The 25,181-nt window shown below is 48.3% G+C and overlaps 2 protein-coding genes across 2 annotated transcripts in view; one reads left to right on the top strand and one right to left on the bottom strand.

Annotated features, from left to right (window-relative positions):
- Positions 1-10,232, bottom strand: part of LG02H14orf39 (linkage group 02 C14orf39 homolog) — a 42,044-nt gene extending 31,812 nt beyond the window's left edge. Inside the window, exon 1 of the mRNA XM_048484660.1 lies at positions 9,013-10,232. Coding sequence (XP_048340617.1) covers positions 9,013-9,034 — 22 coding nt within the window. The 5' untranslated portion in view covers positions 9,035-10,232. The remainder of the gene's footprint in view (positions 1-9,012) is intronic.
- Positions 10,233-16,715: 6,483 nt separating this feature from the next.
- Positions 16,716-19,202, top strand: SIX6 (SIX homeobox 6). The gene has a single exon (XM_048487056.1). It carries the CDS (start codon positions 17,014-17,016, stop codon positions 17,587-17,589), a length of 576 nt encoding a protein of 191 aa, XP_048343013.1. The 5' UTR covers positions 16,716-17,013; the 3' UTR covers positions 17,590-19,202.
- Positions 19,203-25,181: the final 5,979 nt, after the last annotated feature.

Raw genomic sequence — 25,181 nt, 5'->3', positions numbered from 1 at the left:
CTGATGTTTGGTGCAGATAACAAACTGTGCCCATTGAAGTATGTATTTTAATGCAATGGGGACTGGGTAATCCTAAAGGTTGTAGTCCAGAAAAGAGAAAAGACAAGGAAGGGAAAAAACCCCTCAATTGGAAACTATACAGGCAAATGATACGAATTAATTCTGCTCAAAATATATCCTATTGTCAGCCAGACAGGATATCTTGCCTCAGGAAATTAAAATTCATGCATCAAGAAAGGCAGAGGAATGGAGGAAAGGCTGACCAACCTGACTTTAGGCTGAAAATATGAGAGGACAAGAAACAAAGGAGACTACATCAAATGTAGTGGAGGGGTCTGTAGACCTTACATAATGGAGACGAGAGTGGAGAATCATATAAATCCCCCTTGACCTTCCATGTTGTTGGTTATTTTTTTTAAACATCTGAACAATTGGCATGTTTGCAAACGTAGCATTTATAAACTTAGCACCTCAGCCGCTAAGATGTCTGGCGCGTTCCTTTCCATGCAATCAAGTCAGAACTCTTGACGCTACATCCTTTGTTTTCTTCATCTTTTTCGAAAGTCAAATGTGTATAATTACAGGGCAAATTGGTTAAACAGCTAATTTTCTGCCCACCCACCCCGCCCCAAGGTGTCGTACGCTAAAAGTGCTTTTCATATATATGGACATTACCTATGGGTAAAAACATGAAGAAGAAGAAGAAGAAGAAGAAGAAGAAGAAGAAGAAGAAGAAGAAGAAGAAGAAGAAGAAGAAGAAGAAGAAGAAGAAGAAGAAGAAGAGGAAGGAGAGGAAGAAGAAGAAGAAGAGGAAGAAGTGGAAGGAGAGGAAGGAGAGGAAGAGGAGGAGGAGGAGGAGGAGGAGGAGGAGGAGGAGGAGGAGTTGTTGTTCGGATTTATATCCCACCTTTCTCTCCTGTAGGAGGCTCAAAGGGGCTTACAATCTCCATGCCCTTCCCCCCTCACAACAAACACCCTGTGAGGTGGGTGGGGCTGAGAGAGTTCCGAAGAACTGTGACTAGTCCAAGGTCACCCAGCTGGCGTGTTCTGGAGTGTACAGGCTCATCTGAATTCCCCAGATATGCCTCCACAGCTCAGGCGGCAGAGCGGGGAATCAAACCCGGTTCCTCCAGATTAGATACACGAGCTCTTAACCTCCTACGCCACTGCTGCTCCTGTAGTTTGGTACAGATAACAAAGGAACAACGATCAATAGAACAGTTCAATTTCTCCTTTTGACCATTTAGCCATGCCAAAGACGATGCCTCCCACATTTCTCTGGGCGGTCTATTCCAAAGGATTGGGATTCTGCTCCTGGGGAAAAAAACAGCACATGAGCAGAAATCCTTCTCGCCTCTCTTGGTGTTGCAACTGTGAGAAGACCCATTATTGGTGAATGAAGCTGTTGAGAGGCAACGGGGAGAGGTGGTCCAGCAAGTCTGCTGGTCCGGTCCCTGGCAACTAAGAGCAGAGCTGGCCCAGAGGTGTAGCTCCAAGGGGACAGGGGGGTGCACGACACACTGGGTGGGCGCCCCTATAAGGGTGCGGCAGGGACGTTCTGGGGGCACGGCGGGGTGTTCCGAGGGTGTGGCGGGGCCATTCCGGGGCGTGGTGGGGGTGTTCCGGGATGGGACGGGGTGGAGGACGCGCCAGTGCACTGGGCTCTTTCCCCCTTTGCTACACCTCAGGGCTGGCCCAAGGATTTTTGGCATCCCATGGGAAGCTCCTGCCTTCCCTCCTTCCTATGCTCCAGGGAAGCCACCACCACCCTCATCCTCCCCCTCACGCACCACAAGGAAGCCACCCACACTCACGTCAGCCTGAAAAGTGCCTGGACTGTGGCCCGAAGCTTCCCATCAGAGTGCTTCCCAGCAGAGTGGACTGGAAGGCAAAATAGCCAGGCAAAATGGCCCTGCCACCAGCAGCCCCACACACCTGTCCCCCTGCGGGAGAAAGCCACCCACTGGGATGAGGGGCACTGCCCGGGGGCTAAGGTATACTCCAACAACATACTCCAAGACTGGTGCCTGGTTTTGTTCCCCCTCTACCTAACAGGTGGTCTGGTTCTGATTAAAAGCTTGAAGAGTAAAAATCGGCCCTGGCAATTGCACTTGCAGTCAATCTATGTCAGCGATTCCCAACCAGGGTTCCGTGGTACCCTGGGGTGCCATGAGCATGCCCCAGGGGTACCGTAGCAATGCTCCCGGCCCCCCTCATTTTTGTAGTGTATCCCACCATCACCAGCAAGGACATGGAGATGGCCCAGGGGGCAGGGCCTGCCACAAGGTCAGCAGCCACCCCCGTGCTTCCCTTCACCCTAGGAGGGGAAGGTGGGGGGTGGCAAGCAGGGGAACTGGGAGGGGAAGGTGGGGGAGGATGTCAGGGGTACCGTGAGATATGAAGAGTGAGGTCAAGGGTACCGTGACGTCGAAAAGGTTGGAAAACACTGATCTATGTCATCACCATTATTATTAATATTACTAATAATAATAATCCGCCATTTCTCATTGGGACTCAAGATGTACTAAAAGTATGATAAAGAAAACCTTTTCAGTCAACAAACAGATTACAATTGAACCTTAAAAAATAACGCTGTTGTGCTTCAAGATCTCATTAACATGGTAGTTTTTTAAAATACTTCATTCATTTTTCTTCAGCCAATATAGCGAATGCCCTAACAGGTTGTTTGAATCCGACTTTGCCTTTTCTCCGATAAGAGAAAAATGGACACAGTAGTTATCAGACAAGAAGGGTTGATGGTTGATTGACTGTGGGATGTCAATGGCATGATGAAGGGAAGAAAAAACTCGCAGGCTGAGAGACTGGTAATTGCCATCCAAGGTTACGTATGAATTACAAGTAATATGCATCAAATTCATTACTAGAAGTACTTAAAATGATGATGGTGTGAAAAATGTTCTCATCAAATAGAATCAATTGATTGCACCAAGGTAAATTGCTTTGCGTTGTCAAATACTGATTATGAAGACCCACAACCAAAAAGCAAAAATTATCCTTCCTATGTTTGCCCAAGCAATGTAATCTCCAACATAAACACTTTTGTTGTCAGTACGTTCCAGGGTGTGTGTTGGGAAATAATTCACACTCACTTATTGAAACAAACTAATCACCAAGGAAACAAAAAGACCCCATTGGTCAAATATTGATTAACAGTAATTTTTAAAAAAATGAAACAGGTATATTTTTTTTCAGCCTGAAAAGACCAAAGGCAAGAAGGCAAAGACCGAATAACAGAACAAAAATAAAGTTGTTATGGAAGCTGAACACAATTAACTTCGTTTTCACAAGAAGATGAGAACTGAGGAAAGGACACAATAGGTTGGGAACAAATTGAAATAAATTTCTGACTATCCAGAAGAACCCGGTCACTATATGGATGTATGAACTATGAAGCTGCCAGACTATACTGAACCAGACTATTGGTCTATCAAGCCTAGTGTTGCCTACTCTGATTGGCAGAGGCTACTCAGGGTTTCAGGCAGATGACTGGAAGATGATAGTGAACTTATATTCCCTCTTGACTATATAAAATGAACTTTGTATATTAAAGAAGAAGAAGAAGAAGAAGAAGAAGAAGAAGAAGAAGAAGAAGAAGAAGAAGAAGAAGAAGAAGAGGAGGAGGAGGAGGAGGAGGAGGAGTTTGGATTTATATCCCTCCTTTCTCTCCTGCAGGAGACTCAAAGGGGCTTACAATCTCCTTGCCCTTCCCCCCTCACAACAAACACCCTGTGAGGTAGGTGGGGCCGAGAGAGCTCCGAGAAGCTGTGACTAGCCCAAGGTCACCCAGCTGGTGTGTGTTGGAGTGTACAGGCTAATCTGAATTCCCCAGATAAGCCTCCACAGCTCAGGCGGCAGAGCTGGGAATCAAACCCGGTTCCTCCAGATTAGATACATGAGCTCTTAACCTCCTACGCCACTGCTGTATAATATATTTATTTATGCTGTCCATGACCAGAGTACAAAAGTAATATAATACATAATCCTAAAATCCTAAAAATAATACAAAACTTTGCACCAGCATTTTTTAAATTTTTTTATTGATATTTTGGATTGTTACAGATTTATATTATACAACTTTATGTTTCATCCTCCATATCCTTTTAACCCCCCTTTCCCCCCTCCCCCTTCTTCTTTTCTTCTTTAAATGTGCAGCAACAGGTCCATTCTTTCTAATCTTCTTTTCCAGTTTTCTTCTGTGATTCCAATTTCGTTTAACCCGTCTTTGAATTCAGTCCGGATCCACTTCATATCTTTTTGTTTTTCTTGCCCTATTTGGTTTCTTGACATTAGGTCAAAAAATTCTAATTTTATTTGTTCCCATATATATTCCAACCATTTCTGTATTGTCCAGATTCTTTTGCCCTTCCACCCTAATGCTATTACTGCATGGGCCACTCTGATCATAAGTTTAAATAGCATTCTCTTTCTTTGTTCTATTATTGTATAATCCAATATGCCTATAAATAATAGATCTATGTTTATCTTTTATTTTTACATTCACATATGCACATATTTTTACATTCACACTTTGCACCAGCAATTGCAAGTTTAAAACGATAAACAACCTTCTAAAATTACCGGCAACTAACACAGGTTTTCCTACTATTACTCGCTACCCAATCAAATTTAGCTACACTAGAAGGGGTCTCCTGGTTCCTACCTGTTAGTACCTGACTCTGGAGATGAGAAAAGCCGTGGCATTTTGCAGAGAGATTAGCTAAGTAGATGGAAAATAAGAGAAGTCTGAGGTTTGTTTCCTACACATGAAGCCTGCTGGGTGCAGTGGTGTAGCATCACCCCAGATGCGCACCGATGCAGGGGCATGGCCGGGGCATTCCGGGGTGGGGTGGGGGCGCAGGGCACGCACCTGCCCCGTGCCCTTGCTCTGCCCCTGGCTGGATAACTTTGGGCTAGTCACAGTTCTCTCCAAACTCTCTCAGCCTCACCTGCCACACAAGGTGTTTGTTGTGGGGAGAGGAAGGGAAAAGGAGTTTGTAAGCCCCTTTGAGTCTCCTTGCAGTTGATGAATTCAAGCTCTTCTCCCCTTGACCTCCCATAATCTTTACTTTTTTAAAAAAATTAAATAGCCAAGAAAGTTTTACAGATTTCGGTAGAGACTGCTTAGGCGGGACCATATTATCGCCCACTCTCGTGAGGGCTAGAAACATTTTCAGTGAAATCTGATGTTGAAGTAATAGAAGCCCTTATGGTCCTTCCCACTAAAGCTCAGAAACAGGGAGCCCTCTTTCCAACAAGGGTACCTGTAGCTCAGACAGTTTCTCCACGATGGTCTCCTCTGTGCTGCTGTATGAATAAAATGAAACTTTTTCAGGGGGGGAAAAAGAGCACGAAAGTAAAGCTATGTGATACTTGTCCATGGTGCTATACTTCCAAGAATCTGGCTTCATCCTTAACCTTTATATCTACTGTCACAAATGGATTTGTTTCTCTAAATAAATCAGTGCCATTTATACAACCCTCTTCTTGGCTTTCAGAGGTCTCTTTTCTCCCCACTGCATTTGGCTGAGGAGGCCACTGCGCCATTTGCAAGGCAAACATTGGGCCCTAAAGTGTTATGTTTTGCCCATGACAAAGAACACTTTCATCCTCATGACACTCGCTTGCTGCTTGACTCAGCATAATTAGACGCTGCTGCAGAGAAACTTCACTCCTTTTCCGGAAAGCAGGATCTATGAGTCACAGGGCAACATTGTGCTTGGAACCACAGAAGAATGCTGAGCCGGAATGAGAGATGCATTCGCAGAAATCAGGGATGGGGCTAAAGTCTCCCCAGGTGCACAAGGAAATTTGTGGAAGAAGAAGAAGAAGAAGAAGAAGAAGAAGAAGAAGAAGAAGAAGAAGAAGAAGAAGAAGAAGAAGAAGAAGAAGAAGAAGAAGAAGAAGAAGAAGAAGAAGAAGAAGAAGAAGAAGAAGAAGAAGAAGAAGAAGAAGAAGAAGAAGAAGAAGAAGAAGAAGAAGAAGAAGAAGAAGAAGAAGAGGAAGAAGAGAGGAGGAGTTTGGATTTTTATCCCCCCTTTCTCTCCTGTAAGGAGACTCAAAGGAGCTTACAAACACCTTTCCCTTCCCCTCTCACAACAAACACCCTGTGAGGTAGATGGGGCTGAGAGAGCTCCAAAGGACTGTGACTAGCCCAAGGTCACCCAGCTGGCATGTGTTGGAGTGCACAAGCTAATCTAGTTCACCAGATATGACTCCACAGCTCAAGTGACAGAGTGGGGAATCAAACTCAGTTCTCCAGATTAGAATGCACTGAACCCATTGCAAAATTTCGCAGAACCCCAGGGTGCTTAACTGGACAATCCCAACCACTGTTATTAAGCATTGAGCTTAACTGGGTACTTGCTTGCCTGTCTGAGATTTCAGAGACTGGGCGAATTCTCAAACAGGTATGCTAGAATAGCTTCCCCAAGCGACAGTCGACTGACATTTTGGTACACAATCGTGTACACACTAGTCCAGGGTTTTCAAATACAGTAAATAATTTTCATACAAATTGAACACATTTCTATCTTGCGTTCTAAATTAACTGATTCCCATTCCGCACTTTTAATGTACTGTAGGACTTGTGACAAACACACCACAGCAAATGCTGACAAACACAAACAATGTGTACTGACTAATTACCAAAAAGGCTAATGAGCATCTCACTGTATACAAAGTATAGTGTGTTCTACCTATCAAGAGAAGGCTGTTACAGCTGTTTCCACATCCACAGTTTTCTTTACCTCATACAGGGCTGCTTCAACAGACACAGACAGCCAATTGCCACACCTACTATTTTCTGACCCGTTTGCACAACCCCAGCAATAATATTATAACTATTTCCCCCAAACACTTACTCAACAGGATACCGATATTCGTCCTGGACTGGGTGACTTTTTTCATCAAGTAAATGCTAAGCCAGAATCAGGTGGATTTGCTTTATAATTGATCAGAAACAATTCTCAGGTTGGAAAAGGAAAGCCAGGCAGACCGTGTGAAACTCATCAAGCGTTCAACCTTGTCCACTTCAATGATGCTTACAGTTTTCAGACTGATGGGGAGATTCCAGCAGCTTGCAGAGCGGATGCTTCTCTCTGGCTTCTTCCGCACATGCAGAATAATCCACTTTCAATCCACTTTCAGTACACTCCGCAGCTGTGCGGAACAGCAAAGTCTACTTGCAAACAATTGTGAAAGTGGTTCTGGTGGGTTTTCCGGGCTGTGTGGCCGTGGTCTGGTGCATCCACCAGACCACTGTCACACAGCCCGGAAAAACCCACCAGAACCAGTTGAATCTGGCCGTGAAAGCCTTCGACTATCAATTGTGAAAGTGGATTGAAAGTGTATTATTCTGCTTGTGCAGAAGGGGCCCCTCTCTGTCGCTCTTCTGCTCTTCCCCAATCCCTTTCAATATACATATACTAAAGTCGAGTTTAAAGACACACTAGGTCTTTATGGGACCTGACAGGGACGCACACTGTATCCGGTGGCGCTGGTCCCACCATTGCAGGAGAGGCCACGACCACCCAAGACATAGCTAAGCTTATGTGTTTACATTTGTTTGTTCACTGCATTCACTGTCTCGGGGTGCGTTCCAGAGTAACAAGAAGAAAGCAAAGGAAATCTCCCAATAACATATACAAGGCAGCCAAATCAAGTTCCCCAAATAAAACCGTTTTCTTACATTTGATATCAACGAATGTAAACTGGTTTCTATTCAAATCATTCGGCTTATTGGGGGCTGTGCCCATTCAACTAACTAACAGCTCGAGTCCTAACTGAAGGGCGCGTTGACTGTTTTTAAACCTGTTACCAAATGAGGTTATTCAAGAGAGTTTCCCAGTGTTGGCACTAAACTGTACCTTTAACTTTAACCGTCCTTAGAAGCGGCTGAAAGGGGGGGATTACACCTTTGAAAATCCAAACTCGAGACTGACCCAGCCTCCCTTATGCTGATGCTTCCCCCACCCCACCCCCAGGTGTGGCTTTTGCTAGCGCGAGACAAAAAGCAAAAGAGAACCAAATCAAAAAATCTCCGCATCTGAAGGCTTGTCAAGGAATTGTGCGATTGAGACAAGGTCCAGAATGCACCTTTCCCCAGTTACAGAAACACTTCTTAAAAACATTGAGTGTACTCTAGGGCCTTAGGCCCCTTCCGCACATCCAAAATAACGCACTTTCAATCCACTTTCAATGCACTTTGCAGCTGGATTTTACTGTCCGGAAAAGCAAAATCCACTTGCAAACAATTGTGAAAGTGGACTGAAAGTGCAGTATTCTGCATACACGGAGGGGGCTTTAGTGGGCTTCCGTAGATGACTTCCAGGTTGGCTTCTCATCTCTAAACAATAGTTGCTTTAAGTATCTGGAAAACAGAAGCGTCAGGAGGTCAGTTAAGAGAATATTTGTTTGTTTGTTTGTTTGTTTATTAGATTCCGAAGGGCTCTGGGTGGTGTACAACAGGCCAAGAACAACATTACACACACAGGCCAGAGCAACATTACACACAGTAAAATTAAGTTAAGTTAAAACAATTTACAAACTCTGTAAAACATAGCAGCATTAATACAGTACCATAAAGTACAACAACATTCCAAAGAGTGTGACGCCGGATCCCAAGGCCGGGAGGGGACAGCAGTGCTAAGTAGATGCTATATTGGGCGTGCCAATGATGGAATATTCCTTCCATACAGACAAACATAACTGTTGGGTCCAACCAAATAATCCATCCAGCCCTGCATCCTGTTTCCAGGGACCCATAGCGCTGGGAAGCCTCCCCAAAGAAAGCAACCGTCTCCCCCAATTTGTGCGCCCCAACACCTGCTAGCCACTTGGCACCATGGGTCTCTGGGGGCTTAGTTAAGCTAACACACTTAATACCTTCGGATGAACCTTTCCCCCTCCAGGAATTTATCCAGACCCGCCCTTAAAGCCATATAAGCCCTGGCCCGGAATTCCCCATTGGTAGAATCAAAAAGGTCAAATTACCTTCCCTTGGCTTGGTCTCCATCGCTTAGCCATCTATTGCTGTCCAAAAAGTCAGGACTCCAGATCCAGGCAGGTTGAGCCCGTATTAAAGCCCACCTCTCTCGATCCCGCGCTTAAACCTCTCCCTATTAAAAAACACACACAACAACAACAACAACAACAACAACAATGGGGTCCTGGCTGTGATTCCTCACTTCAACCTCCCCTTTATTGCAAGGGGGAGAGATTACCGCAGCCGCTTAATGCTTCCATTGAAATCAATAGAATTTCACACGCCCCCCGTGCTGCGTTTTGCCTATAGTTGTGGGTGGTTGTTTTTTTTACCGCTGGGTCCTCTCTTTAGCCAGATGTAATATTCTCTTGAAGACAGGGAAAGGTTTTTAAAAAGTAACACGTCAAGCAAGATTGTGCATTTGCAAGGTGCATCCCTGAACCATATTTTGCATCACCGCCCCCTTTATGCAGAGGCAAAAATGTCACTACTATTGCTCTATTTGAGCTGACCAGTGAAAGGCTGTATATTGATTAAAGAACAATCCTGGAGCCATCCTAGAACAGGCTGCAAGGTTTCTTGAACTGGTTGTTAATAAGCGATCTTAATTGTGTAATATATAGTTTTTACTCTTTTGACCTTTTTGTATTTCTCTTCTTGTGCACTAATCATTCTCTTCTTGTGCACTAATAAACCCTTTAAGGTTTATTGTACTGCATTGCATTGGTTTGTTTGTTTGTTTACTGCCTGGAACTTGAAAAGCCCAACTTATATCCGGTCGCAGACTGAAACGTTTGCATTTCAAATGCCATGTGGAAGAGATCTTCCCCATATGCGATCTAGCCCACGAAAAACCTGCCCCACAGTTTAAGGGTTGGTCCCGAAGATGGTTCAGACTCCCTTTTCCTTATTTGTGTTTACTGCAACAGAAGGACCTACCCGGTGGAAAGAGCGCTGCAGTGGTAGCCGACTTAACACAAACCCCATAGGGTTTTCAAGGCAAGAGAGGGACACAGGAGGGTCCCTTCCACACATGCAGAATAATGCACTTTTAATCCACTTTCAATGTATTGGAATAAGTGCTCCTGGCAGTTGGAAATGATCCCTATTCGTAGTTAGCAGAGCGGCATGGGTGGCTAGAACACAGCAGAAGCCTTACCTCGTGTGCGTGCGTGTGATGGATCCCAATGTGCGGCAAGCTTACACAAAAGAAAGTCAGAGTTGTAGTTTCTAATCTAATAAAAAGAGTATTTATTAGTGAACTCCATTCTGGATGGAAAGGTAGGTAGATAGGTTCACTATGGTATCCTAATCTATCTGGATGGGGATGGATGCGTAGGAGGCCCATCCTCTCCCTGGTCATGATAGGAATAAGAGTAATGGAGAGGTGGAAGAAAGGAGCCGGAAGGAAGGAAGTCCCTGAGAGTATCAGTCTAACATCAAAGGGATAGCACTAGCATGATAGAGTAAAGGTGTCGATTCCTAGGTCCCTATCTAGCCACTGGCTATCTATAGTAAAAAAACCCTCTGTAGGATGAGGCAGGAAACAGCGTAACAGCATAAAGTCCTTCTCTTCCAACACAATGCACTGTGCAGCTGGATTTTGTTGGAAGAAAGGGACTTTACTCTGTTTCCTGCCTCATCCTACAGAGGGTTTTTTTACTAGTGAGCTAGTGGCTAGATAGGGACTTAGGAATTTGTCACCTTTATCGTGCTGACTCTATCCCTTTGATGTAGACTGATACTCTTAGGGACTTCCTCCCTTGCTTCTAGATAGTGAACCGATCTCTCCACCTTTCTATCCAGAATGGAGTTCACTAATAAATACTCTTTTCATTAGATTAGAAACTACAAACGACTCTGACTTTCTCTTGTGTCTGAAGTTCTCTCTAGCAAGCTCAGCCGCCCAGGTAAGCTTCCCTGTGTTCAGCCTCTGTGCCGCTCTGCTACTTTGGCAAGGGAAACACACGCACCAGGTGTGGTTCTCCCAACAGATTTTACTGAGCGGAATGGCAAAATCCACTTGCAAACAATTGTGAAAGTGGATTGGAAGTGCATTATTCTGCATGTGCAGAAGGGGCTGCCTCTGCTGTACCCCCTTCTGGAATTGGGGCCCACCATTTCTGGAAGGACCTATAGATAATTTCCATTCAAGCGGTACAAGCTTAGTTCCTTCGGAATTAGCACTCCTAAGCAGATGCATTTCGAATGGGGGTGGGCAGCCTTCATAAACATAAAAATACCTTCTTGGGAGCAAGCGCTGTGAATTTTAATGCGGGTGCGTGAAGTGCGGTCAAGTCATTTCTGATTCAAGAGGCTAACACTCTGATGAAAAGGGTAAATTGTAAATGTTAAGAGGAGGAGGAGGAGGAGGAGGAGGAGGAGTAGTTTGGATTTCTACCCCACCTTACTCTCCTGTAACTACACTGAGGATAGGAAAAAGGGAGAGATGGCCCGCTGCTATCCAGCTATCTAGGAAGAATCTCTGCAACTAAATTCCAAGAATAAGCAGAATATTAGACCGGAAAGTATCCACCTAAGGACAGACAAGAGGTGGCACAAAAGGATAGAGGGGTCACTAACTTTACAGCCCTCTCTAGCTAACCACTTGCCCGCCTCCTGCTGGGTCTTCTCCTCAGTCCATTTCCCAATTAACATTGTTACATCCAACAGAATCAAAGTCCTCCAAAAGGTCCTATCCTTAACAGAGGTCTTGGACGCTGAGATCCGTGGCTTCCTTTATGGCGTCCATTCATCATATTTGGATCTTCCTCTTTTCCTGCTTTCTTCAGTATTTCCCAACACGACTGTCATTGTACGCTGGTGTAAATGGAAGAATTCGATTCGGTTTGAATGTGGTTTTCAGGTCTTTCCACCCCCGGAGTTTGGTTATTTTGCTTGGAGGAGGTCTTTGGTGTGCAGGACCAGGGGCTCCGGGAAAAGGCAGAAACGAATTACACTTAAGAGACCAGCGTGGTGTAGTGGTAAAGAGCAGGTGGATTCTAATGTGGAGAACCGGGATGGATTCCCCACTCCTCCACCTGACTGTCACAGGCTTAACTGGTGAATTAAATATGTTTCCGCACTCCTACATTCCTGCTGGGCGACCTTGGTCTAGTCACAGTTCTCTCTGAACTCTCTCAGCCCCACCTGCCTCACAAGGTGTCTGTTGTGGGGAGAGGAAGGGAAAGGAGCTTGTAAGCCACCTTGAGAAAGGTGGGGTATTCATCCAAACTCCTCCTCCTCCTTTTCTTCTTTCGAGTACATAGAACTGAGGGAGGGATAGTGTTGGATACATTGGCATTTGTTCTAAGGGCAACACATGCTAGCTGGGTGACCTTGGGCTAGTCACAGCTTTTGGGAGCTCTCTCAGCCCCACCCACCGCACAAGGTGTTTGTTTGGGGGGGGGAGGGAAAGGAGATTGTAAGCCCCTTTGAGTCTCCCACAGGACAGAAAAGGGGGGTATAAATCCAAATTCTTCTTCTTCTTCTTCTTCTTCTTCTTCTTCTTCTTCTTCTTCTTCTTCTTCTTCTTCTTCCTCTTCCTCTTCCTCTTCCTCTTCCTCCTCCTCCTCTTCTTCTTCTTCTTCTTCTTCTTCTTCCTCTTCTTCTTCTTCCTTAGAACAAATGGCAATATATATAACACTCAGTTCAATGTACTCGAAAGTTGGTTAGTAGGAAAGCGTGGTTCTGAGGAATGGTGCACTTTCAATCCCCTTTCACAATTGTTGGAAAGTGGAGTTTGCTATTCCTCGCAGTCAAATCCAGCTTCCCAGTGCACTGGAAGTGGCTTGAAAGTGCCTTATTCTGCCTGTGCGGAAGGGGCCTTCCTTCGCCTATCTCCCGTTTCCCGGCCTGTCGGTTTGTATGAAAATGAGCAGTGTGGAGAGGCCGCCCTCCCCGCCGCCGCCGCCGCCGCCGGCCCCGAGAGCTCGCCCTAAATGCGGCGAAGGGCCGCGGGGCTTTTCTTGCAAGTGAACTGTGAGGATCTGTGAAAATAATATCCGGGCTTTCCGTCAGAGTGAACTTCGCCGCGTAGCCAGCCGTGCCTTAATCCGACGCGACACCTCCAAACCATCTGCGCTATGAACCCTCCGTCTGATTTACCAGATCTCGCCGAGGAAGAGTCGGAGTGTGCCTGATACTAAAGAAAAGACTGTCCCCGTCTCTCTCTCTCTCTCTCTCTCTCTCTCTCTCTCTCTCTCTCTCTCTCTCTCTCACACACACACACACACACACACACACAATCTTTGCCAGCCAAGAGGACACGGAAATATGGTCCTTTTCATTCCACAGGGAAGGCAGCAAAAATGAGCTTCACTTTAAAAAAAGATTTTTTTCAATATAATTTTTTTGAAAAGGAGCACCCCCCCCCCCCCGAGATTCAGTCGGGGAAGGCATTTGTTTTTGGCATGGGCGGGTGGGGTCCGACGGGATAGCAAGAAAAGGGGTTGGGTGATAATGTACTGACGGCCTTGCATTAAAACGTAATTTCATCCCAAATGCGTGCCCTCCCCAGGAACTACCCTCTTGCCATATTAGGGAGGGCAAAGAGAAAGGAAAGAGGCAACCAGAATATATGTGGGTCCTTCCTTCCTTCCTTCCTTCCTTCCTTCCTTCCTTCCTTCCTTCCTTCCTTCCTTCCTTCCTTCCTTCCTTCCTTCCTTCCTTCCTTCCTTTTAATCTTTGTTTCTTTCTTTCTGCTGTCTGCCTTTCTGCCTTTATTTTCATTTCCTTCCTTCCTTCCTTCCTTCCTTCCTTCCTTCCTTCCTTCCTTCCTTCCTTCCTTCCTTCCTTCCTTCCTTCCTTCCTTCCTTCCTTCCTTCCTTCCTTCCTTCCTTCCTTCCTTCCTTTTAATCTTTCTTTCTTTCTTTCTTTCTTTCTTTCTTTCTTTCTTTCTTTCTGCTGTCTGCCTTTCTGCCTTTATTTTCATTTCTTTCTTTCCTTCCTTCCTCTTTTACTTCTCTTTCTTTCTTTCTTTCTTTCTTTCTTTCTTTCTTTCTTTCTTTCTTTCTTTCTTTCTTTCTTCCGTTCTTTTAATCTACCTCTCCAGCTTGCTTGCTTGCTTGCTTGCTTGCTTGCTTCCGTTCTTTTAATCTACCTCTCCAGCTTTCTTTCTTTCTTTCTTTCTTTCTTTCTTTCTTTCTTTCTTTCTTTCTTTCTTTCTTTCTTTCTTTCTTTCTTTCTTTCTTTCTGCCTTTCTGCCTTTATTTTCATTTACTTCCTTCCTTCCCATCTCTCTTTTTTTTCATTCTTCCTCTCATTTCCTTTCCCTTCGAGCCTGGCAGCTCCTGTCTTTCTCAGATCCTCACAATATTATCAATATGATTACATCTCAAGGTCAAAAAGAGAGAGATCCCCCCTCCCTCCCCTCCCCTCCCCTCCCCCCGCACACACTTTCTTCGCCTTCACAAGCTTTTATTTTCCAAAAAGGAGGCAGACTGACGAGAGCTGGTTTGGGAGGGTGGGTGGGGGTGGGATATTATGTCGGCCAGATGATCAATAATTGAGAGGATCCCTCGGAGTTGCTGGTCTTGACCGACCCGTGACTTCTCACTTCTTCGTCGGCCTTGCGGGGGCGTCGATTCAGGCCCCCTCGAGGGAAAGCAGCGAGGTTGAAAATGGGGGGGGGGGGGCGGCGGTTAAAGAGGCCAATGAAGGAGGCGATCGGGCCGAGGGGCGCCGGCAGAGCCCAAGATCCAGCTGGATCGGAGCGGGCGGCGCTGGTGGCTTTCTTGGCAGGAGTGTGATGAGGATCTGCTGAGGAAGGGATCGACTCCCGCCTCGGAACCCCTCGGAGACCAAGAAGATCTTCGGGGTGCCAGTTTTCTAGGCTCTGGAAAGCCGATCCCCCCCCGAAACTCTTGCTGGTCTGTAAGATGCAGGCGGGCCGGCATCGGGCTGCCCTTGCAGTGGTTTCTCGGCTTCTCTTCGGCGTCTTAACGCGTGATAAAACCGGCGCAGATTCGGACCCCTGATACTAGGGAAACATCTCTGTGACCTTCGCCCCGTGGGATCACTTGACCAGGTCACGCCACAACCACTGAGGTGGGCGCCCTGGTGTCGGAATAAACGCACACCCGACGCTGTCCACAAGCCCTTTAAGCAGGCGGGTCGTCTCAGCCTGGTGCATCAAGATTCATTTGGGGGACTGGGTAAAAGTCGGATCCAGACTTCTACCTTTTCCCTTCATTTTGCCGGTCGCCGCTCCCAAATTTTCCTTCCTTGGGGGTGGGGGGAGCGGTTGTAGGGCCCCCCACCTCACTGAGCCCTCTTCCGCGACCCCATCCCACACACTTTTCCCGGCCAGGGGCTCCCACGGAGTCGGACTGGGCTTCCTCCCCCGCTGTTCAGGCTTGACGGCGTCTTAAAAAGCCACCCGCTCCCCGCGAGAATGACTCTTTCGTGGCTGTCCTAAAGAAGACCCAAAGTTGAGAGGGGCCCATCGGCCCGGCGGGACTCCGTCTCCAACCAAGCCGGTGTGTTGGATCTGGCCCAGGTCTGCCCCGGAATCCTAGGCCCTGAAACTGACCAACACGGACCGTGAAACTGACCGACACTGTTTCTGAAACTGACCACAAAACTGACCAACAATTCCAGTGAAACTGAACAGAGGCCCCTTCCGCACCTGCAGAATAACGCACTTTTAAGAACATAAGAACAAGCCCGCTGGATCAGACCAGAGTCCATCTAGTCCAGCACTCTGCTACTCGCAGTGGCCCACCAGGTGCCTTGGGGAGCTCACAGGCAGGAGGTGAAAGCAAGGGCCTTCTGCTGCTGCTGCTGCTCCAGAGCACCTGGTCTGTTAAGGCATTTGCAATCTCAGATCAAGGAGGATCAAGATTGGTAGCCATAGATCGACTTCTCCATCAATCTGTCCAAGCCCCTTTGAAAGCTATCCAGGTGAGTGGCCATCACCACCTCCTGGGGCAGCATATTCCAAACACCAATCACACGTTGCGTGAAGAAGTGTTTCCTTTTATTAGTCCTAATTCTTCCCCCCAGCATTTGCAATGGATGCCCCCTGATTCTAGTGTTGTGAGAAAGAGAGAAAAATTTCTCTCTGTCGACATTTTCCATCCCATGCATAATTTTATGGACTTCAAGCATATCCCCCCTCAGACGTCTCCTCTCCAAACTAAGAGTCCCCAAACGCCCCACTTTCACACTTGTTTGCAAGTGGATTTTGCTCTTCCGCCCAGTCAAATCCAGCTGCAAAAGTGCATTGGAAGTGGATTGAAAGTGCTTTATTCTGCACGTGCGGAAGGGGCCCAAATCCAAGCAGGATTTGGGATAGACTCCGGCGGCGGGGCCCCGCGGAAATACCTGGCGCGGAAATACCTGGGCCGGGCTCTCTGTCCTGCGCTCCCGGGGCGCGCTCCCAAGCGGCCGGGCCCTGGAAGCGGGCGAGCGGGAGACCCTCCTCCCCGCCGGAGCGCTCAGGGCTTGATTGGCAGCGCGCTGCCGGGGACAGTGATGGGCAGGAGCCGCGCCATGGAAACCGACGGGCGGCCAATCTGGCGAGGGCGACCGCCAGCAAATCAGCGGCGGCGCGGGGAGGGGGGGGTGGGATCGGGATCGGGCCCGGGGAGGGGGCTTCCCCCTGCTCTCCCAGCCGCCCTTCCCTGCCTCCGATCGCGCCGCCCGCTGCTGCTTCCTCCTCCTCCTCCTCCTCCTCCTCCTCTCAACCCCCCCCTCCCTCCAACTTGAGGCCGCCGCCGCCGCCGCCGCGCTGCGCTTTCTTCCTGCGGGCGCCTGAGCGCAGGGGCGCGCAGCGTCCGCGGCAGCCGCCTCCCCGAGCCCTGCGCCCCGGCGCGCCCCGGGCCCCTTCCCCGTGCCAGGCGGAGGTTCCCGGGCGCCGCCGCCGCCAGCCAGCCTCGAACCGGCTCCTCCCGGGCAGCTGGTGCCAGGCGGAGGCTCCCGGGCGCCGCCAGCCAGCCAGCCAGCCTCGACCCGGGCCGGAGGCGCCTCGCCGGGCCGCCTCCGCTGGCCGGGTGCGGGCCGGCTCCATGTTCCAGCTGCCCCTGTTGAACTTCAGCCCGCAGCAAGTGGCCGGCGTGTGCGAGACGCTGGAGGAGAGCGGCGACGTGGAGCGCCTGGGGCGCTTCCTGTGGTCGCTGCCGGTGGCGCCGGCGGCGTGCGAGGCGCTGCACCGCAACGAGTCGGTGCTGCGCGCGCGGGCGGTGGTGGCCTTCCACGGCGGCCACTACCGCGAGCTCTACCACATCCTGGAGAGCCACAAGTTCCCCAAGGAGTCGCACGCCAAGCTGCAGGCGCTGTGGCTGGAGGCGCACTACCAGGAGGCCGAGAAGCTGCGCGGCCGCCCCCTCGGGCCCGTCGACAAGTACCGCGTGCGCAAGAAGTTCCCGCTGCCGCGCACCATCTGGGACGGCGAGCAGAAGACGCACTGCTTCAAGGAGCGCACGCGACACCTGCTGCGCGAGTGGTACCTGCAGGACCCCTACCCCAACCCGGCCAAGAAGCGCGAGCTGGCCACCGCCACCGGCCTCACCCCCACCCAGGTGGGCAACTGGTTCAAGAACCGCCGACAGAGGGACCGCGCCGCCGCCGCCAAGAACAGGTAAAGGGGAACGGGGGGGGGGGTGTAGGAGGGGGGGAAGGCTCGGATCCGGACCCTCCCCAGACGGCGGGACAAATGGGGGAGGGGACAGCCAGGGGTCCACTCGCGCCTCCCTGCCTGATTCTCATCTGGATCCTCCGTTGCGCGTTTCGGCGCAAATGGCCCAGGCGCACGTGTGGCTTCTGTCCCCAGGACGCCCGTGGTGGGGTGGGGGGCGCTCAGCCACCCAAAGAGCTGCGGACCCCCGCCGGGAGGTCGGGGAGGGAGGGATTCTGCCTGCAGCGTCGACGCGCAGCCCCGATCCTAAGGCGCTGTGCCCTGGGCGCAAGCCCCGCTGGACGTGTTTCAAACTTGCGTAGGATCGGGCGCTGCAAGGCAACTGAGTGGGAAGGAAGGGTGTCAGCGCGTACCGGGCAAAGGCGCTTAGGATTCCGTTGCGCGTCGCCGCGGGGAAAAGGAGGAGGAGGTCTACTCTAGCAGATGTCAGGCCAGGTCGAGCAGTCTGATCCCAAATCCTAGGACTCCAGACCTTCCACTTTGGGGGCACCCCCCCCCGACCCCCCCGGGCAGCGCCACCTTCCCATAGTTCATCCCCCAAACCAAGTCACCGTCAGTCTGTCGGGACAGCCGGACGGCGCTGAGGCTTTGTCGCTTTCCAGGACCGTGTATCTCCTTCCTGGCACCCTACGGGTGTCTCCTTCCTAAATAGGTGGGTTGACAGATCCCCAAACGCCGTCACGCCGGCCCGATCCACCGCGCCATCCTACACAGAGCGCGCTCTTGTAAGCCCATTGGCTTCAAGCGATTGGGAAGGGAGTGACTCGGTTTAGGGTGGAGGTGCCTGTTCGGTCCTCCACTTTGACCTCCCCCAGAGGGTGGCAGGCAGGCAGAAGGGGGTCACAGAGGAGGAGGACGGAGCGTTTTTTGAGGTTTTCAAGTCAGCCCTTTAGCATCATCACATCGACTTGGAAGGCAATCCAGCCCGCTCTTGGGGGTTTCCCCGGGCTTAGTGGCCCAGATCTAGTGGGGTTTTTGCTTCTGATGCCTCCGAAGATGCCAGCCATAGATGCGGGCGAAAGGTCAGGAGCAAAAAGCACCAGACCGCGGCCCCCCAGCCAGGGAAACCCACATCAGCCAGCGGGTTCCATTCGTTTTAGACCCCACTTTTCTCCCTAGTGCCAGGACCTGCCCCCAAATCTTGCAGATCCCAGTGCAGAATAATACACCTTTAATCCACTTTCACAATTCTTTGCATGTGGATTTGGCTCTTCCGCACAGTAAAATCCAGCTGCAAAGTGCATCGAAAGTGGATTGAAAGTGCCTTATTCTGCATGTGCGGAAGGGGCCTCAAAGGTGCCCTATATCTATTCCTGCACAAAAGTCCGAGGCTGATTCCACATGGGCCAAAAACAGCGGTGTGAAAACAGTGTGAAAACAGTATGAACCCTTTTACACCGTTAAAAACCCTTTTGCACCGGTTTTCACACTGCTGTTTTTGGCCCATGCGGAATCAGCCCGAGATTCTGAATAGGTTTCGGTGGCTGGGCTTTCTCCTGGACTTCCTTCCTCGGGTGGCCTCCCCTGCAAGAATCCACCAGCCCTCAACCCGGGTTTTACAAAAATAGGGCCCCTTCCGCACATGCAGAATAATGCACTTTCAATCCACGTTCACAACTGTTTGCAAGTGGATTTGGCTATTCCGCATAGCAAAACCCAGCTGCAAAGTGCACTGAAAGTGGATTGAAAGTGTATTATTCTGCAGGGGCGGAAGGGGCCTAGACGCCCTCCTTTTGGAGAAACCAAAGGCAGCAACCTGGGCTCCTTCCACACATGCAGATTAGTGCACTTTCAATCCACTTTCTCAATTGTTTGCCAGTGGATTTTGCTCTTCCGCACAGTAAAATCCAGCTTCAAAATGCATTGAAAGTGGATTGTTCTGCATGTGCGGAAGGGGCCCTGGACTGGGGTGAAATATCCCATGCCAAGGCAAAGGGGCTGGGTGGGAACCAGGTGCATTAATAACGTGTTACACACATTATTAGCGCGTTGTGCTAGCTATGCAGAAACCACCACTGCTACCTGCAGGGCAGGCTGTTTCTTAGAAAGCAAGACTCCAGACCAGCTGCCCGGACAAGATTTCGGGGAGGGGAGTAAAAGCTTTGGGCGGGCCAAGCTCCCTTCGTCTTCAGCCACTAGACCAGGGTGCCATTTAAATCCAGGCGCCTTCCCTTCCCAGGGAAGTCGACGACGCAGCATCCGCCTTGCGGTTTATTTCCCCATATTTACCAGCCAGCGCGGATCCCTTCGTTCCTCCGATCAGACACGATCAGACACGCTTCAGCTAACCTGTCAGGCTCCGGTTAAGCAATTCCTGGAGGGAAAGGGAATTATCCATCTACAGAATCGCCCTATATTAGAAAGAAAGAAAGAAAGAAAGAAAGAAAGAAAGAAAGAAAGAAAGAAAGAAAGAAAGAAAGAAAGAAAGAAAGAAAGAAAGAAAGAAAGAAAGAAAGAAAGACGAATATATGAAAAGAAAGATGGAGAGATAGATTAAAAGGAAGGCAGGAAGATGGATAGATGAAAAGAAAGAAATATAGTGAGAGATGAAAAGAAAGAAAGAAAGAAAGAAAGAAAGAAAGAAAGAAAGAAAGAAAGAAAGAAAGAAAGAAAGAAAGAAAGAAAGAAAGAGTTGAAAGACGAATATATAAAAAAGAAAGATGAGAGATAGATTAAAAAAGGAAGGCAGGAAGATGGATAGATGGAAAAGAAAGAAATATAGTAGAAACAGCAGCGAATTATTAGAAAGAAAGAAAGAAAGAAAGAAAGAAAGAAAGAAAGAAAGAAAGAAAGAAAGAAAGAAAGAAAGAAAGAAAGAAAGATATATGAAACGAAAGATGGAGAGATAGATTAAAAGGAAGGCAGGCAGGAAGATGGATAGATGAAAAGAAAGAAATATAGTGAGAAAAGAAAGAAAAAAATGGAGAGATAGATTAAAAGAAAGAAAGATGGAAAGATAGATGAAAGGAAACAAAGATAGTGAGAGATGAAAAGAAAGAGAAAGAAAGAAAGATGGAGAGATAAAAGGAAGGAAGGAGGATGGATAGATGAAAAGAAAGAAATATAGTGAGAGATGAAAAGAAAGAATGAAAGAAAGATGAAAAGATAGTGAAAATGAACAGAAAGATGGAGAGATAGATGAAAAGAAACAGATGGTGAAAGATGAAAAAAAGAAAGATGGAGAGATAGATGGAAAGGAAGGAAGGAAGGAAGGAAGGAAGGAAGGAAGGAGAGGCTATGTTCCAATTTCTATTTATATCGTGGAGCAATCGATTTGGGCAACAATTTATCCATAATGACATCTTCCCATTCTTGGCAAGGCCCTCTCTCTATCGGGCGGGCGGGGGCAGCTACACCTCGGCCTCCTCGCGTCACTTTCTCTCGGTCCTGAGCCCCAACCCCGTGCGCTTCATGCCCGGATAGGCGCTGGCAGCCCCCGTGGCTTGGAGTCCACCTGGCTGGTCTCACCTGGCCGGCGAGGGATCCTGCGCTTTGTTTGTAGTAGCAGTAAGATTTATTTACGGTCTTTGACCAAAGCATTTACAATACAATGTAAAATATACCAGCTTGGAAGCGCTTTGTTTGCAACTGGCCGGCCAGGGGGAAATGCGCAGGTCCTGCAGCTACAGCATAAGGCGGATAAGCCACCGCTTTTCAGTGGCGGGGGGGGGGGGGGGGGGGTCCGGCTGAAGGGACCCCAGGCCTGAGCTCCTCTTTTACCTCCAGTCTGAGCGGAATAGTATTTTACTAAACGTTTACTCTTAGATGACCTGGCGCGGTTGAGTTCGGATCTCGAGGGGCTTATCTTCCGATCTACGCGCGCACGGCTCCCCATTTGATCCTTTCCCTGGTCCCATCGGGGAGCGGGTTTTCTCTGCCCCTCGTCCCGCTGTCCACTGGCTCCAGGACCGAGTCAAGAACGGCCCGGGTCGGTGGGGGGTGGGGGGTGGGGTGCCCCTGGTCTGCATTCACACGAACGAAACCCTGAATACCCATCCCCTATTCCAGTGGTGGCGAACCTTTGGCACTCCAGATGTTATGGACGACAATTCCCATCAGCCCCTGCCAGCATGGCCAATTGGCCGTGCTGGCAGGGGCTGATGGGAATTGTAGTCCATAACATCTGGAGCGCCAAAGGTTCACCACCACGGCAGCCTATTCCAATGCAATAAGGCACTGCACCTCCGCCCCAATTCAAGATAATCCTTATCTTGAAACGGTTTCATTTAAAAGTGGTCATTGCACCCCCACCCTAACCCCCCCCCCCCGCCCGCATGAAACTGCCAGCAGACTCCCTTGGACGTGGAAAGGGGAATGCCATCCTAACTGCCTGCCAGTTCTTTATTCCCTGACCATGAATATGACATCCTGTTTCCCAAGATGCTCATTTGAACGCCCAACAGAGCTAGGACAGGGTGCAGGCGCAAACAGGGCTCGGATTAGGAAGGATAGGTTGGGGGTGGGGGGTGGGGAGAGCTTCCCAACAGAATAGACCCCCCCAAAAGGCGAGCTTGCTGGCCCAGGAAACCTAGCAGGCAAAAGGGACGCCTTCCCCGGAGCCATTTAGACGCATTAATTAGCACCGATGACCTATATTTCCCCAGCTGGCCCTTTGTGTCGGCAGCCCTGTAAGCCGGTTTAGCCCCATGGACTCCCATAGGGTTAAACCCGCATAAACCCGAAAAAGATACGATTTGGGCTACTACTGGTGGGATTAAGGCTTTCCCAGCGCCCAGGTTTTGGACCTGTGTTCAGCAAGGGGACCTCCACAGCGCTTGGTCTGAATCATCTTGCCTTGTAAATAAATCCAGTTGGGTTCCCAGCCATTGTTCTTGTCTTTAAGGTTGTCGGAGGCGAGGCTGTTGGGAGACGCAGGGAGACCATTTTGCAGTCGAGTGTGCAGATTCTTGAGTCTTCAGTTCTAGGGGGTTGAAATAGTTCTGCAAGATGCCTGCATGCGGCTGCTATTTCCGCTTCCTCCCTGGCATTTGCTCCCCTGCAAATTGGGTAAATGGCATCCTTTAAATCTCTAAATGCCTGCAGAATCAACATTGAAGCGACAAGACAAGGGGGTTTGGGTGGATTGTAGAAAGACAGCCAGAGAAAAAGGCAAGAAATCCAGCTCCCTGTCGGTCAAAGTGCTTCGAAAATATTTGTAGAAAGACAGCCAAAGAAATGGCAAGAAATTCAGCACACCGCAATCAATGGTAGGACGGTTTCTTTATCCCTGTCGGTCAAAGTGTTTCGAAAATATTTGCTTGGAGATACGTAGAAAATGTGTCCATCTAACAGTGGTTTTTAAAACGTTTGCTTCCAAGAAGAAGGATTTTTATTTTTTATTTTTAAATTCCTCGTTCTGTGAGGGTTTAGTGGATTTTTAATTATGAAGGGGGAACACTCCAAGAATTAGACTGGGCTTTCCTTAATTGAGATGAAGGAAAGCGATTTGAACCGATAGCCAAACCTACAGAAAATGTGGGGTTGTTTTCATTTTTTTGGTAAGGTGGTAAAGTTGGTTGAAACTGGGGAGATAAGCAGTGTTTTGCAGGAAGAGCTGGGTAGAAGGGCAGGGTCAAATAACGAAACTTGCATTTTTCTCCCCCAGACCTACACAAAATTAATCACTTATTATTTATTATAATGTGCAAAACTAGACTCTGGCACTTTCCGAATTATCAGATCATGCCCAATTATTATTATTATTATTATTATTTTAGAATGGGCGGTTGCAAAACCTTTGTCTAGATCAGACCCAGCCCCCACGTTTTAATTAACATAAACTGTCCTTTGTTCTAAGGCAAGTTGTCAGCTATTACCGTCAGCAGCACAAATAAAGAGATATTGATAACGGTGACGGCAGCCACAACAAACAATAATTTATACTGCACGTTTCAAATGCTCCAAGGACATCACAGATCGCTGCAAATAACTGCCGAGTAAAACGGTGTTATCCTGTCCATTAAAGCACTGTAAACCATTTGCATAGTCCAATATTTAGAATATCTCAAAAACAGCATTGAAAAATGGAAGGAAAAGGCAGTTTTTAGCTCACATACATTCATCCTTCAGCACGCCAGCTCACAGACTTTACACGATTGTATTTACGTTATTTATACCCTGCCTCTCTCACAGGGATTCAAGGCAGATTACACAGAGCGAGTTACCATAATCAACAAAACGGGACATTCCGACATTCCGTAACCAATGTATTAGGGCAGTGATGGCGAACCTTTTCGAGACCGAGTGTCCAAATTGCAACTCAAACCCCACTTATTTATCGCAAAGTGCCAACACGGCAATTTAACCTGAATACTGAGGTTTTAATTTAGAAAAAATGGTTGGCTCCGAGGCATGCATTACTCAGGAGTAGGCTTGGTGGTAGTCGGTGGCTTTGCTTTGAAGCAACCGTGCAACTCTTCCAACGGGTGAATCACAACCATAGGAGGGTTTACTCAGAAGAAAGCCCCATTGCCAGCAACCGAGCTTACTCCCAGGTAAAGATCATGCTTTAGTGCTTTGCATGAAAATCAGTGGGGTTTAACAGCGCTTAACAGGGTTGCCTACACTGCTTCCCCAAAACTAGGTCTTAGGTTTAATGCTAAATATCAAGCCCTGCGGCCCAGGCCAGCCTACATGTGTGTGTGTGTGGGGGGGGGCACTCTGTTTGTGTGTGCCCACAGAGAGGGCTCTGAGTGCCACCTCTGGCACCCGTGCCATAGGTTCGCCACCACTGTATTAGGGGTTTAGAAATCTGGACCCACCAGAAAGAGCAGAAGCATAGCTTAAGTATGAACAAAAAGTACCTAATCTGATCCTGCCTATAATAAGCTATACACAGCAGCATAGACCACAGACCCTAATAATTTATCCACGTAAGTTCACGAACCATTTTGTGTAGTGCGACCTTATCATCTGTGCCGAAAAGCCCTTCTGAATAATTCAGTTTGGCATAGTTTGCAGAAAGTCTGTAGCCTTCCTGGGCAATCCACAAGACGTGCAATCCACAAGACGGAGGCCACATGTAGGGCGGCTGTTGATTTTGCTCATTCAAAGGAGGGCACCCATAGAATCCCCTGCAGACATGAGGAAAGTTGGTTGTGGTCGTGCATAGAAAGAGAGGTGATCCCACAAATAGGGTCCAAATCCATGAAGGTCCTTGTATGTGATAGCCAATATCTTAAACTGACACCGGTAACAAAAGGCGTCTGCAGAATGGGAATGGGAGATTGTGAATTATTATTTATTTTATTTTATTAAATTTATATTCTGCCCTATCCCCATAGGGAATGTATGTTAAAAGCACAAATCCCTTGACTTTAAAAATAAGGTGGGCTGGATATTTGTTTAATTAGGTGTGGTCATCATATTGATACAGCCATGGCGAGATAGACAATAAAATAACCACAACAAATATAAATACGTTGCTTTCCCCCCCTTTAACTTTATCTCAAAGGTGTCCAAGAGCACTAGACTTTTGGACACTATTGAAAGTCATATCCCCTCCCATTCTGAAATCTGAAAGCCATTCCGAAACATATT

This window comes from Sphaerodactylus townsendi, linkage group LG02, assembly GCF_021028975.2.
Source record: "Sphaerodactylus townsendi isolate TG3544 linkage group LG02, MPM_Stown_v2.3, whole genome shotgun sequence".
Taxonomy (NCBI): Eukaryota; Metazoa; Chordata; class Lepidosauria; order Squamata; family Sphaerodactylidae; genus Sphaerodactylus; species Sphaerodactylus townsendi.
This window is presented reverse-complemented; position numbering and strand designations above follow the sequence as displayed.

Bases quoted from the DNA above. Each gene is read 5' to 3' on its own strand.
- SIX6 (XM_048487056.1), top strand. From the start codon at position 17,014: ATGTTCCAGCTGCCCCTGTTGAACTTCAGCCCGCAGCAAGTGGCCGGC.